A 12,985-nucleotide genomic window follows, 5' to 3' on the forward strand; every position below is an offset into this window, starting at 1 on the left:
CTTTTGGGGTGTGCTTTTTCATGAAAATGTCATTAAAAACACCAGAGGAATTCACATTTTATTCAAACACACTGAGAGGGAGAAGAAAAAGGAGGAATGAGTAGGGAGAAAGGGAGATCCTGCTCCCAAGGATTTGGGGGAGCACAGGGGGTACCTGATCTACCACACACTCAGAGGGAGGAGGAGGGAGGAGGTTTTATTCCTGGGTGTGGAGCAGGGAAGAAAGGAAGACCAGAGAGAAGTTCCCATCATCACGACAATCACACAACAAGGAATAGATCAGCATCTAGCTGCTGGGGGAGGACGGATCCGGGAGCTAACAGGCCCTTGAGACTCAGGCTTCTCTTGTGAAACCTGGCAAAGGTGACCCCTCTTTGACCCCAGGTGCTCGCTGAGATCTGCTGCCAAGAAACGAAGTCCCTCACAGAATCTGGCCTGGGGGGTAGTGCTGTCTTCAGAAGTGTGAGTCTAGCCCCAAAGCAGACAACAGCTCAGGGGTCCCTGACATACACACATGTAATGAAGAGCTTAGCAATGTTGGGGGTCCCTTTAAGGAGCTGTAAGTCCCTGTCCTAGCCACCTGGACTGCTCCGAAGTGACCTCGCTGGCTGGCATGAGCGGGCAGAAAGGCAGTGTAGGTGGCAGCACGAGGGCCATCACTGGACTGGAGAGTGAGCTACGGATTTATTCCAGGGACAAGTCCCTGCAGCGAAGGCCGTCGGGCCTCCGTGGTGGTCTAGAGTCCGACAGCGAGCCAGGGTGTGCTGCTCTGGACAATGTGGAGGAGCTGCACGGCCAGAGAGGCAGCAGCTCCGCTGTCTGTGGGGAGTGCTCAGTGACCGCGTTGGGAGAGGAGGTGCTTCCAGGGCAAGGAAAGCTACAAAGCAGTGGGCCATCCGGGGCCTTGACAACCCAGAAAGGAGAAGAGGGAGTCTCATGGGCTCCGTCAGGCTCCTCGGGGTCCTGGGGGACGCACTGGACGAGAAGGGGTGGGTTCTCGGGGACGGGGTCTCTGCCACCGAGGCTCCCGGGGGGCAGAGGGTTAACTGTCAGTAGCGACTCTCCTCAGAGCGGGGAAGGGAGCTGTGGGAGGATGGTATGGACAGGAGGTAGGGAGAGGGAAAAGGGGGAAGAGAGAAAAACGAAGTCAGAGGTGAAGAGAGAGCTGGGGAGACACAGGAGATGCCCCTCAGGCTGCGGGATGGCTCCTGCCGCACAGGCACTCGTGGGCCAGGCCCCCACCTGTGTCAGACACGCCACTGCTCCTTCCCAGCGAGGACCACACCAGCATTGCCCCCAACTTAGAGGCTCACCCCCCCCCTCCCCCGTCCCATGGATCTGGGTTCTTCCTCCCACTCTCACTGTAAAACGGGGGCCCCTGTGCCACAGACAGTCCTGTTCTGCCCCCTCACTGCCATGCACTCCCAGACCTCCCACACATCTCCAGTGTCTCCTCCGCCTGCTGTCCTGCTACGTCACGCCTGGGCTCAAACCACCCTTCCATTTCTAACACTGACAGTCTGACCCTCCGACTCCCATTACCTGGTGCGGCGGCGCTGAGCTGGGCTGGCTGCAGGGTCGGTGGCCAGCAGAAGGCGGGCAGTAGGGTGAGGGGGGCAGAGGCGCAGGGAACGCAGCAGCTCCTGCTCTGGCACAAAGGGGCGGAGGGGACCTCGTTCGGGCGAGTTTCCCAGGCTGCTGGAGCGTGGGGGGTGGACTGGAGGTGTAGCTCGGCGAGGGGCTCTGTTTAGGGGCCAAGGAGGCTCCACAGCTACCTTCAGAACTGGGAAGAGAGAAGAGCAAGACAGAGAAAGAAAAAAAATAGGGAGAGGAAGAGAGTCATGACAGTAGAGATCAGGGTAGAAAAGAGAAATCAGAGCCTTTAGAGAGAATGGATCCTTCCCCTGAGGTGGGGCACCCTCCCCCCCCCCCACGCCGGGCACCCGACCGCCTTACATTCTCGGTCACTCGAGGAGTACGGCTTAATGTCTCCCTCTGCTCTCTTGGGGGGCAGCTTCCTTGCTGGAGCTGGCGGTGAGAAGACAGGCAGGGGAACACCAAGACACACACTTTGTAGCCTTCCTCCCGGCCACGACCCCACCTCTGCTCCCTGACACCACAGCTCCTCCTGGGGAAGAGTCCGCTCCCCCACAGAAGAGGGAACTCGGGGTGCTGGAGCACTGCTGAGGAGAGCCAGGGGGAGGGGCCGAATGCAGCGTGGGGGGAAAGACCCAGGGAGCCGCTGGGGCCTGGGGTGCAGGAGAAGGCAGCCAGGGAGGCCCCTGGGGTTCTGGGCGGAGGGGGACAGGTCCCTCTACTGGTAGACGAGCCGGACAGAGGCCTCGGTGAGTCAGGGATGGCTCTGGAGAGGCCAGGAGATGGGGGCAGAACCTCCCCCTCCAGAGCCAAGACGGGAAGAGATTGAAGTTTTATAGGAAAAGAAGGATGGAGAGAAAGCGTATCTGGAAAGGAGTTACCGGAGCAGAGGGGAGGATGACATGGTGTGAGGCTCTGCCTCCGCCCTCACTTCTTCCCTTGCTCCCTCCCTTCCCCTCTCAAGAGGGTCTCCCTCAGGAGCCAGGAGAGCCTTCCCCACGGCCCCCACTGTGGACCTCACGGGCTCTCATCCCCTCGTGGCCTGGGCACCAGCCAGGCGGGCACGGGAAGCCTTGGCAACCACAACGAGGCATGGGCACAAGTCCCTCTCAGGGCCGGACACTGGCTGACTCCGATAACTGGACCAGCCTGTTCTCTGAGTGACAGTTACTCCCTTTCCTGGCCAAGGAGGAGCCAGCGCTGATCAGCCGGCTCAGGAGAGGGCCCGCTGCTCCTCCCTGTGGGAGGCAGTGAGGAGGGGGCTGGCTGGTAGGGAGCCTGAGGATGGCTGGGGAAACCGAGCATTTCAGTGCCTCCTCGGTCTGGTTTCTCCAGGTCAATTTCATTCTTTGTGCCTTTCGTGTCAGTATTCTATAGCTGCACACGGAAGGGCCGACTGCACTTGCCTGCCCCTCACGGACAGACAGGCCGAGGGTTACAAAGGAACCCGACTCGCCTACTCCTGTGGACCTGAAGCCACAGAGGCTCCATCAGCACTAACAGTCAAACAGCCCCCCCCCCCCCCCCAGCTTGCTTAGTGAAGTCTTGACAAGTCCCAACGCACTGCGCTCCCAGGTGGGAAAGCCTGCTGGGGCTGGGCTGCTTAGGAATGTCCCCTTTTCCACCCCCTCCACCGCCCACCCCTGCTGCTGTGGCCTCCGGAGAACCAGCTCTCACGGTACCACAGCGGCCTAGCAGCGCAGCTTTACCAGGGGGCACAGGGTCGGCCGCAGCACGCGCGTGTCCAGTTGCCCTCAGGGGGGGAGCAGGGGGCCCTGTGAGGAAGGAAGCGGTGGTGCCCCTCAGTGGGGGGACCAGTGGGACCAAGAATCCACCTCTTTTCTTTCCCTCGCCCCGACTAGTTGACCAACACACACAGGTGAGAACACTTACGATGCTGATGGGCAAAGAAGCCTTCAAAGATCACAAAGTTGTTCACCTATAAGACAAAACAAGCAAAATACGGTCGTCCCTTCAGCCACTCAGAACCCTGTGCTAGAAAAGCCCCGTGGGAAGAGGAGAAGCCCGCCCTCTGTCCCACAGCCCCTCAAACTCGCAGGCTCTGACAGTGAGCCCCACACTGATAAGGAAGGCACAGGACCCCAAAGAGCCAGAAACGTCTTGGAAAAGAAGAACAAAGTTGCAGGAATCACACTTCCTGACTTCAATACTACAAAGCCACGGTCATCAACATGATGCAGGGAAAGCCTAAGGACAGACAGGCCGACGGAGTGGTCAGCCGACTTTCAACACGGTGCCAAGCCATCCCACGGGGGAAGAGCAGTCTCTCCAGCAAATGGCGCTTAGACAACTGAACTCCACATGCGAGAGAATGAATTTGGACCTCTATTTCACACCACAGGCAAAAAAACCAAACACAAATCATTGGTGGTGAGAAACCAAGATGGCGGCATAGGTTAACACCGGAGTTTGCTGCCTCGAACAACCACTTCAAAAATACAACTAAAAGACGGAACGGACATCATCCAGAACCACAGGAAGGCTGGCTGAGTGGAAGTTCTTCAACTAGGAGGAACCAAGAATCAGAGGAGGCGCAGTGCTGAGGTGAAATACTAGGGTTCGGAGTGCGCGCGGCACGGGCTGGTGGCTGAGGGCGTGGTTGTCTGTTTCAATCCGGAGGGAGCCTCAGACTCTGAGCTCCAGATCCGGGCGAGTCTCTGGGGACCCAGACTCAAACAGGAGAAGCAGGACTGTCTGGCTTCGGTCCCTCCGAGGTTTGCAGCGGTTGCTGGGACAGAGAGGCAGAGCCCCTGGGGACGGACTGAGAGCAGCCATAACTGCTCCCTCCTCCGCCCTGTTGATCCCGTGGGACCCGCCCCGCCCAAGCCCTGCACAGAGGCATTTGCCGGATAGCCTCAGGCAAAGGCTAGATTAGCACCTCCCTAGAGGACACAAGTTCTCCCACGGCAGACACAGCTGATTCTCACAGCCAGTTGGCCTGGAGGTAAAATCCCTCTAGTATTAACTACAACAATCAAGGCTTAACTACAACAAGACTGCGCACAAAGACCACTAGGGGGTGCACCAAGAAAGCGTAAAAAATGCGGAGACAAAGAAACAGGACAAAACGATCAAGGGAGGATATTGAGTTCAGAACCACACTTTTGAGGTCTCTCAAGAGGCTTCTAGAGTCTGTCGATAAACTTGATGAGATGTACAGGAAATCTAATGAGACCCTCGATGGTGTGATAAAGGACCAACTAGAAAGTAAGCATACACTGACTGAAATAAAGAATATTATACAGACTCCCAACAGCAGACCAGAGGAGCGCAAGAATCAAGTCAAAGATTTGAAATGCGAAGAACCGAGAAACACCCAACCAGAAAAGCAAAATGAAAAAAGAACCCGAAAATACGAAGATAGTGTAAGGAGCCTCTGGGACAGCTTCAAACGTACCAACATCAGAATTATAGGGGTACCAGAAGATGAGAGAGAGCAAGATATTGAAAACCTATTTGAAGAAATAATGACAGAAAACTTCCCCCACCTGGTGAAAGAAATAGACTTACAGGTCCAGGAAGCGCAGAGAACCCCAAACAAAAGGAATCCAAAGAGGACCACACCAAGACACATCATAATTAAAATGCCAAGAGCAAAAGACAAAGAGAGAATTTGCCGAAACCGGTTTGGCTCAGTGGATAGAGCATCGGCCTGCGGACTGAAAGGTCCCAGATTCGATTCCGGTCAAGGGCATGTACCTGGGTTGCGGGCACATCCCCAGTAGGAGATGTGCAGGAGGCAGCTGATCGATGTTTCTCTCACATCGATGTTTCTAACTCTCTATCTCTCTCCCTTCCTCTCTGTAAAAAATCAATAAAATATATTTTTTAAAAAAAAAAAGACAAAGAGAGAATCTTAAAAGCAGCAAGAGAAAGAAAATCAGTTACCTACAAGGGAATACCCATACGACTGTCAGCTGATTTCTCAACAGAAACTTTGCAGGCCAGAAGGGAGTGGCAAGAAATATTCAAAGTGATGAATGCCAAGAACCTACAACCAAGATTACTTTACCCAGCAAAGCTATCATTCAGAATTGAAGGTCAGAGAAAGAGCTTCACAGATAAGGAAAAGCTAAAGGAGTTCATCACCACCAAACCAGTATTATATGAAATGCTGAAAGGTATCCTTTAAGAAGAGGAAGAAGAAGAAAAAGGTAAAGATACAAATTATGAACAACAAATATGCATCTATCAACAAGTGAATCTAAGAATCAAGTGAATAAATAATCTGATGTACAGAATGAACTGGTGATTATAATAGAATCAGGGACATAGAAAGGGAATGGACTGACTATTCTTGGGGGGAAAGGGGGTGTGGGAGATGCGGGAAGAGACTGGACAAAAATCGTGCACCTATGGATGAGGACAGTGGGTGGGGAGTGAGGGCGGAGGGTGGGGTGGGAGCTGGAAGGAGGGGAGTTATGGGGGGGAAAAAAGAGGAACAAATGTAATAATCTGAACAATAAAGATTTAATAAAAAAAAAACAAAAAAACCAAACACACAAATAAAAATGGATCTAAGAGCTAAAACTATGAAAACCTTAGAAGGAAACATTGTGGAAAATTATCACTTTGGATTAGACAATTTCTTAAATATGACATCAAAAGCACAAATAACAATCATCAAAAGTAAAATCTTTTGTGTTTCAAAAGACACTTTCAAGAAAATGAAAAGACAACCCACAAGCAAAATAGGACAAAATATTTGCAAATCATCTATCTGATAAGGATGTGGTATCTACAATATATCAAAAAAACTCTTAAACTTGAGAAAAAAGAACACAATTTAAAAATGGGCATGGGACTTGAATAAACATTTCTCTGAAGAAAATACTAAAAGGGCTGGTGAGCCCTGGAAAAGGTGCTCAGTATCATTGGTCATAGGGAGATGCGAGGCAAACCCACAGAGATACACTCACACCCATGAGGACGATCACTATTTTTTAAAAGGGAAAATAACAAATGTTGGTGAGGATGGCAGTGGTTCTCAACCTTCCTAACGCCGCGAGGCTTTAATACAGTTCCTCATGTTGTGGTGACCCCCAACCATAAAATTATTTTCGTTGCTACTTCATAACTGTAATTTTGCTACTGTTATGAATCGTAATGTAAATATCTAATATGCAGGATGTATTTTCATTGTTGGCGACCCACAGGTTGAGAACCGCTGAAGAGAAATTGAAACACTCATCCATCGCTGGTGGAGAGGTGAAATATTGTCGTCATTGGAATAACAGTTTGTTGGTTCTTCAAAAAGGTAAACAAAGAATTACTGTATGACCAGCAAGTCCACTCTTAGGTATACACCCAAGAGAATTGAAAATACAAATGCAAACAAAATCTTGTACACAATATTCATAATGGACAAAAAGTGGAAACAACCGAATATCAATCAGCCACCCTAGCCGGTTTGGCTCAGTGGATAGAGCGTCGGCCTTCGGACTGAAGGGTCCCACGTTCAATTCTGATCAAGGGCACGTACATAGGTTGCAGGCTCCTTCCCGGCCCCGGTCCTGGTCCGGGCGCGTGCAGGAGGCAACCAATTGATGTTTCTCACACATCAATATTTCTCTTTGTCTTTCCCTCTCTCTTCCACTCTCTCTGAAAAATCAATGGAAAAATGTCCTCCAGTGAGGATTAAAAAATAAACAAAAATGTGGTAGAGCCACATAATGGAATATTTTTTGGCCATAAAAAGGAATGAAGTATTTATACAAGCTACAACATGAATGAGCCCCCTTAAAACACAACGGTCACAAAAGCCACATATTGTGTGACCCATTCACATAAAATGTCCAGAATAAGCAGGTTAGTGTAAGGGAATGGGGACAGGGAGTGGGGAGTGCTTAATGACTTCCAGGTTTCTTTTTGGGAAATAGAAATGTTCTGAAATTAGACAGTGGTGGTAATTGCACAATTATGTGAATATACTAGAAACCACTGAGTTGTTTATTTTAAATAATAGTTAAAATAGTGAATTTTATCTCAAAAACAAAAAGCCCAGACCCTTTTAGGTTCTCCCAGGACCCACTCTAACAAAATGCCAAGGCAGGCATCCAGAACTGTCCAAACAAAGCCCACTGACAAGAGCACAGGGTCTCAGGCTCCAACACTGAGAAAAGGAAGATTTACTAGTAAGTAGGGCTCAAGTAGGTGGAGCTATCGGGGGAAGACATGCTGGAGGACAGGGTACCACTCTGATATCTAATAATTGATCACTTTAGAATTACTTATTATATTATCACATTCAATTTGGCCTTCACAACAACCCTATTTTAAAGAATAGTAAAAATGACTTGGAGACCTGGCTGGTGTAACTCAGTGGTTAGAGCATCGGCCCACGCATCAAAGGGTTGCAGGTTCAATCCCCAGTAGGGGTGCGCGCGGGAGGCAACCTGTTGATGTGTCTTTCTCACATCAATGTTTCCTCTCTCTTCCCCTCCTCCCCTCCCTTCCATTCTCCCTAAAAAATATATCCTTGGGTGAGGATTAAGAACAACAACAAAGACTTGGAGACATGGTTTGCCCAAAGCCAAGTACCGTATTTTTCCAGGTATAAGACACCCACCACTTTTCCAACCCAAAATTAAGGAATCAATAAACAGCCCTAACCGGTTTGGCTCAGTGGATAGAGCGTCAGCCTGTGGACTAAAGGGTCCGAGGTTCGATTCCAGTCAAGGGCATGTACCTTGGTTGCGGGCACATCCCCAATAGGAGGTGTGCAGGAGGCAGCTGATGAGTGTTTCTCTCTCATTGATGTTTCTAACTCTCTATCCCTCTCCCTTCCTCTCTGTAAAAAATCAGTAAAATATATTTTAAAACAAACAACAAAACATTGCTGGTTTTCCTCTAAGGCCTTCTTCTTTTTTGGCATCTTAAGGAGTTGTTCTGCCTGTTTTCTCCACTGTCTGATCATATATTTAGTGGGGGGAGGTCCAAACTGTCTCTCTGCAGCTCTATTTCCATGCTCTTTTGCATAGCCGTTTACGTTCAGTTTCAATTTTGCAGAGTAAGACAACTGCTTACAGGTATTTATCTTTTTATTTTTTGGCATCTTTATGGGCTCAGAACGCTCAGGTCCCTGTTGCATCTGCACACTCTCCACCTCCACCTCCAATTACGGCATCAGCTGACGTCAGTAACAATAAGGCTCATGATTGGAGGAAGCCTGTTTGGCAAGGTATGGGCAGCTACGCACCCATGCGGCTCCCTCCTCGGCTGACTTGTGTGTATAAGACACCACTCGATTTTCAGTCTAACGATTTTAGACAAAAATAGCGTCTTATACATGGAAAAAGACAAAAGCTGCAAATGGCAGAGCTGGGCCTCAAGCCACAGACTGTGATTTTTTGTTACTCCTTACCCAAGGATATTTTTCCATCGATTTTTAGGGAGAGTTTGACGGGCAGAGATACAGAGAGAGAAACATCGATGTGAGTTTGACGGGCAGAGACACAGAGAGAGAAACATCGATGTGAGAGAGACACATTGATCAGTTGCCTCCCGCAGGTGCCCCTGGACTTGGAGCGGGGATCAAGCCAGCAACCGAGGTGCGTGCCCCTTGACCACCAAAATCGAATGCAGGACCCTTCAGTCCGAGGGCCAAACCATCCACTGAGATGATGCGTGTAGATAGCATGCAGAGCTCATGAAACATGAGCCACTGTTATTTATACCTATCCTGCTCTGGTGTTACACGTCACCTGGGTCATGTGTTTGATGCCAAATGTTGTGCTCCTTCCACTGTTCTCTGCTGCCTTTTTTTAAAAAAATATATATATATTTTTATTGATTTCAGAGAGGAAGGAAAAGGGATAGAAACATCAAAGAGAGAGTCATGATCGACTGTGTTGCCTCTTAATGTAAAAATACATGTGGGACCTAGCCAGTTTAGTTCAGTGGGTAGAGTGTCAGCCAGCAGACTGAAGGGTCCTGGGTTTGATTCCGGTCAAGGGCATATGCTAGGGTTGTGGGCTCGATCCCCAGCAGGGTGTGTGCAGGAGGCAGCCAATCAATGATTCTCTCTCATCATTGATGTTTCTATCTCTCTCCCTCTCCCTTCCTCTCTGAAATTAATAAAAATATATTTTAAAAATAAATAAATAAAAGTACATGTGGCTGTACACTCTAAATCAGATGTGGGGAATCTTTTTTCTGCCAAGAGCCATTTGGATATTTATACCATCATTCATGGGCCATACAGAATTATCAACTTAAAAATTACCCTGCTAGAGATCAACCAAAGGACTTATATGCATGCATATAAGCCAAACCAATGGACATGGACAACAGGGGGATGAGAGCATGAGTGGGGGGTGGGGGGAGATGGGGGTTAATGGGGGGGATAAGGACACATTTGTAATACCTTAACTAATAAAGAATTAAAAAAAAATTACCCTGCTATATTTGGTCAAACAATTAATTGACTCACCCCTAATGCCTTGGCAGGGCCAGACCAAATGATTGCAAGGGCCTGCTATGTCCCACAGGCCGGACGTTCCCCACCCCTGCTTTAAGTAGACCCTGTCTATCTCCTGCTTTGATCCTGCTGTAATGTGTACCAACACACCCTCATCCTCCCCCAAACACATACCCAGCATTCCAGCCACACCAAACTGCTTGCAGTGCCCTGACAGGCACTTAGTTCCTCTCTGCCTTTGTTCATGCTGGTTCTTCCACATGAGAGGTACTTTAACCCACCTACTTCTGTCTCTTGACAAACACCCATCTTTCAAGATTAAACATATATCAAACCTTTCTTTACCCAAACTCAACTCCAAGGTAGCACACACCACCATGTCCTTATGCTTCCTCTGCAAGCATATCCATCCAATCATGTTACAATAGGTAACTGTTCATGCTCCTACCCAAGGAGCCCAATCCCAGCCCCACCACCCACTTACACTGCTTCAGCAATTCCCCCACGTGCTTTGACATCATCAGATTTTCTCTTTATGGAGTCATCCTTATGCTGTTAGTTCTTCCAACTGAAAAGAATCAACCTGCTCTTGATCCACCACCTTCTCCAGCTCTTGCTCTACTTCTCTGTTCCCCTTAAAGCAGCATTTAAAAGAGTGGCCTTGGCCCTGGCCAGGTAGCTCAGTTGGTTAGAGCATTGTCCTGATAGACCAGTGATGGCGAACCTATGACACGTGTGTCAGAGGTGACACGCAAACTCATTTTTTTGGTGGATTTTTCTTTGCTAAATGGCATTTAAATATATAAAATAAATATCAAAAATATAAGTCTTTGTTTTACTATGGTTGCAAATATCAAAAAATTTCTATATGTGACACGGCACCAGAGTTAAGTTAGGGTTTTTCAAAATGCTGACGCGCCGAGCTCAAAAGGTTTGCCATCACTGTGATAGACCAAGGTTGCAGGTTCAATCCCCGGTCAGGGCACATACAAGAATCTACCAATGATGCATAAATAAGTGGAAAAACAAATCTATGTTTCTCTCTTTCTCTCTCTAAAATCAATAATAAATCTATACTAATAAAAGTCTATGTGGTCGTCACACCCTCACCCAGTGACCCCCTCACACTATGACGCCCTCACACCACAATGAGTAATCCCCAGGAGGCTGTGAGCGCAGTGGGCATTCGCAGGTGGGTGGGGGCTGCATGCGCATGCGGGTGGGCGGGGGCGTGACGCAGAGGCAGGGCCGGTGGCTCTGGCCTACCTCTTTGGGGCAATCCATTGAGGAGCCCCAGATGGTTGGGCGGGGCCTAGCTCTTTGGGGCGATTGCGGGGCTCCCACACTGTGAGAGGGCACAGGCCAGGCTGGGGGATACACTGCCCCCCCCCCCCCAGTGTACGAATTTCATGCACCAGGCCTCTAGTAAAAAAATAAAAGAGTAGCCTATTCTTGCTATCTCCAGTTCCTAGCTTCTCAATCTCCTAAACCCACTGCCCATCCGACTTGCACCCACCACTGCACCATGCTCCTCAGGGTCACCGTGACCTCAGGCACTCACTTCCCAGATCTCTTACCTCACTGATCAGTGCCATTTGAGTCAGTAAGCCATTCCTTCCTCCTGGAAGCACTTTCCTTATTGAACTCCAGGTCAACTTACTTGTAAGTTTTCATCAACTTCACTAGTTACTCCTTGGTCACACTTGCTGGTTCTTCCTCTCCTCCCTTTTTTTTAAAAAAATATGCTTTTATTGATTTGAGAGAAGAAGGGAGAGGGAGAGAAAGATAGAAACATCAATGATGAGAATCATGATCGGCCGCTCCTGCAGGCCCCCTACTGGGAATCGAGCCCGCAGCCCGGGCATGTGCCCTTGACTGGAATCAAACCGGGGATCCTTCAATATGCAGGCCAATGCTCTATCCACGGAGCCAAACCAGCTAGGGCCTCCTTGACTATTTAAAAAAAGAATAGTTTATTGATTTTTAGAGAAAGGGAGAGAGAAACATTGATGTGAGAGTGCAACATCAATTGGCTCCCTCTTGCACACCCCCTATCGGGGATTGGGCCTAAAACCTGGGCATGTGCTTTTTTTTTTTTAATGTATTTTTTATTGATTTCAGAGAGGAAGGGAGTGGGAGAGATAGAAACATCAATGATGAGAGAGAATCATTGATTGGCTGCCTCCTGCACATCCCCTACTGGGGATCGAGCCCGCAACCTAGGCATGTGCCCTTGACTGGAATCGAACCTGGGACCCTTCAGTCCACAGGCCAACGCTCTATCCACTGAGCCAAACCAGTCAGGGCTGGGCATGTGCTCTTGACCTAGAATCAAACTGGCAACCTCTTGGTGCATGGGACAATGCCCAACCACTGAGTGGCACTGGCCAGGGCCTCCCTGACTTTTTAAGAGTGCCCAAAGGCTCAAGTCTTTGGACACCTTCTCTATCACCTCCTGATGATGTCATCCTGTCCCACTGCTTTCAATACTCTATGTATACTGAAAACTCTCCATCCAAAACCTCTCTCAACTCCAGGGAAACACCCAACTGTCTACTTAACCGGAACTTAGCATAGACATCTCCAATTAACATATTCAAAATGAAGTCCTATTTCTCCCAAATCTGTTCCACCTATCATCTCAGTGAATGTAACTCCATCCTTCCAACTCTCAGTCAACACCTTGGGAAATCATCCTTAACTCCTCCTCTCTCTCCATCGAGAATCTATCAGGAATCTTACTTGCTTTACTTCACAATGTTTGAAATTTGATCACTCCTGCTTCTCTACTGTCACCGTCTTGGTCTGAGCTACCACCAGCTTTCATCAGGATCGTTGGCTCCTAACTGGTCGCTTGCTTCTGCCTTTGCTCCCCTTCTGCTTATTTTTAGTTTACTTTTTTTTTTTTTTAAGAGAGAGGAAGGGAGAGGGAGAGAGAGAAACATCGAT

At 49.0% G+C, this 12,985-nt stretch overlaps 1 protein-coding gene across 16 annotated transcripts in view; it reads right to left on the reverse strand.

Annotated features, from left to right (window-relative positions):
• The window catches only part of ATAT1 (alpha tubulin acetyltransferase 1), a 30,982-nt gene that overhangs the window by 1,988 nt on the left and 16,009 nt on the right, over positions 1–12,985 (reverse strand). For 13 of the 16 annotated variants that reach the window (XM_023745173.1, XM_023745174.1, XM_023745170.1 and 10 more), the window contains exons 7-10: positions 3,490–3,535; positions 3,306–3,371; positions 1,957–2,028; positions 1,543–1,783 (exon numbers count right to left, since the gene is read on the reverse strand). In XM_023745173.1, coding sequence (XP_023600941.1) covers positions 1,543–1,783; positions 1,957–2,028; positions 3,306–3,371; positions 3,490–3,535 — 425 coding nt within the window. Of the gene's footprint in view, positions 1–34; positions 1,084–1,542; positions 1,784–1,956; positions 2,029–3,305; positions 3,372–3,489; positions 3,536–12,985 lie in introns of those variants that run through there. The other 3 variants (XM_006103924.3, XM_006103925.3, XM_023745171.1) reach the window with 3 other exon arrangements.

This window comes from Myotis lucifugus, unplaced genomic scaffold, assembly GCF_000147115.1.
Source record: "Myotis lucifugus unplaced genomic scaffold, Myoluc2.0 scaffold_521, whole genome shotgun sequence".
Taxonomy (NCBI): domain Eukaryota; kingdom Metazoa; phylum Chordata; class Mammalia; order Chiroptera; family Vespertilionidae; genus Myotis; species Myotis lucifugus.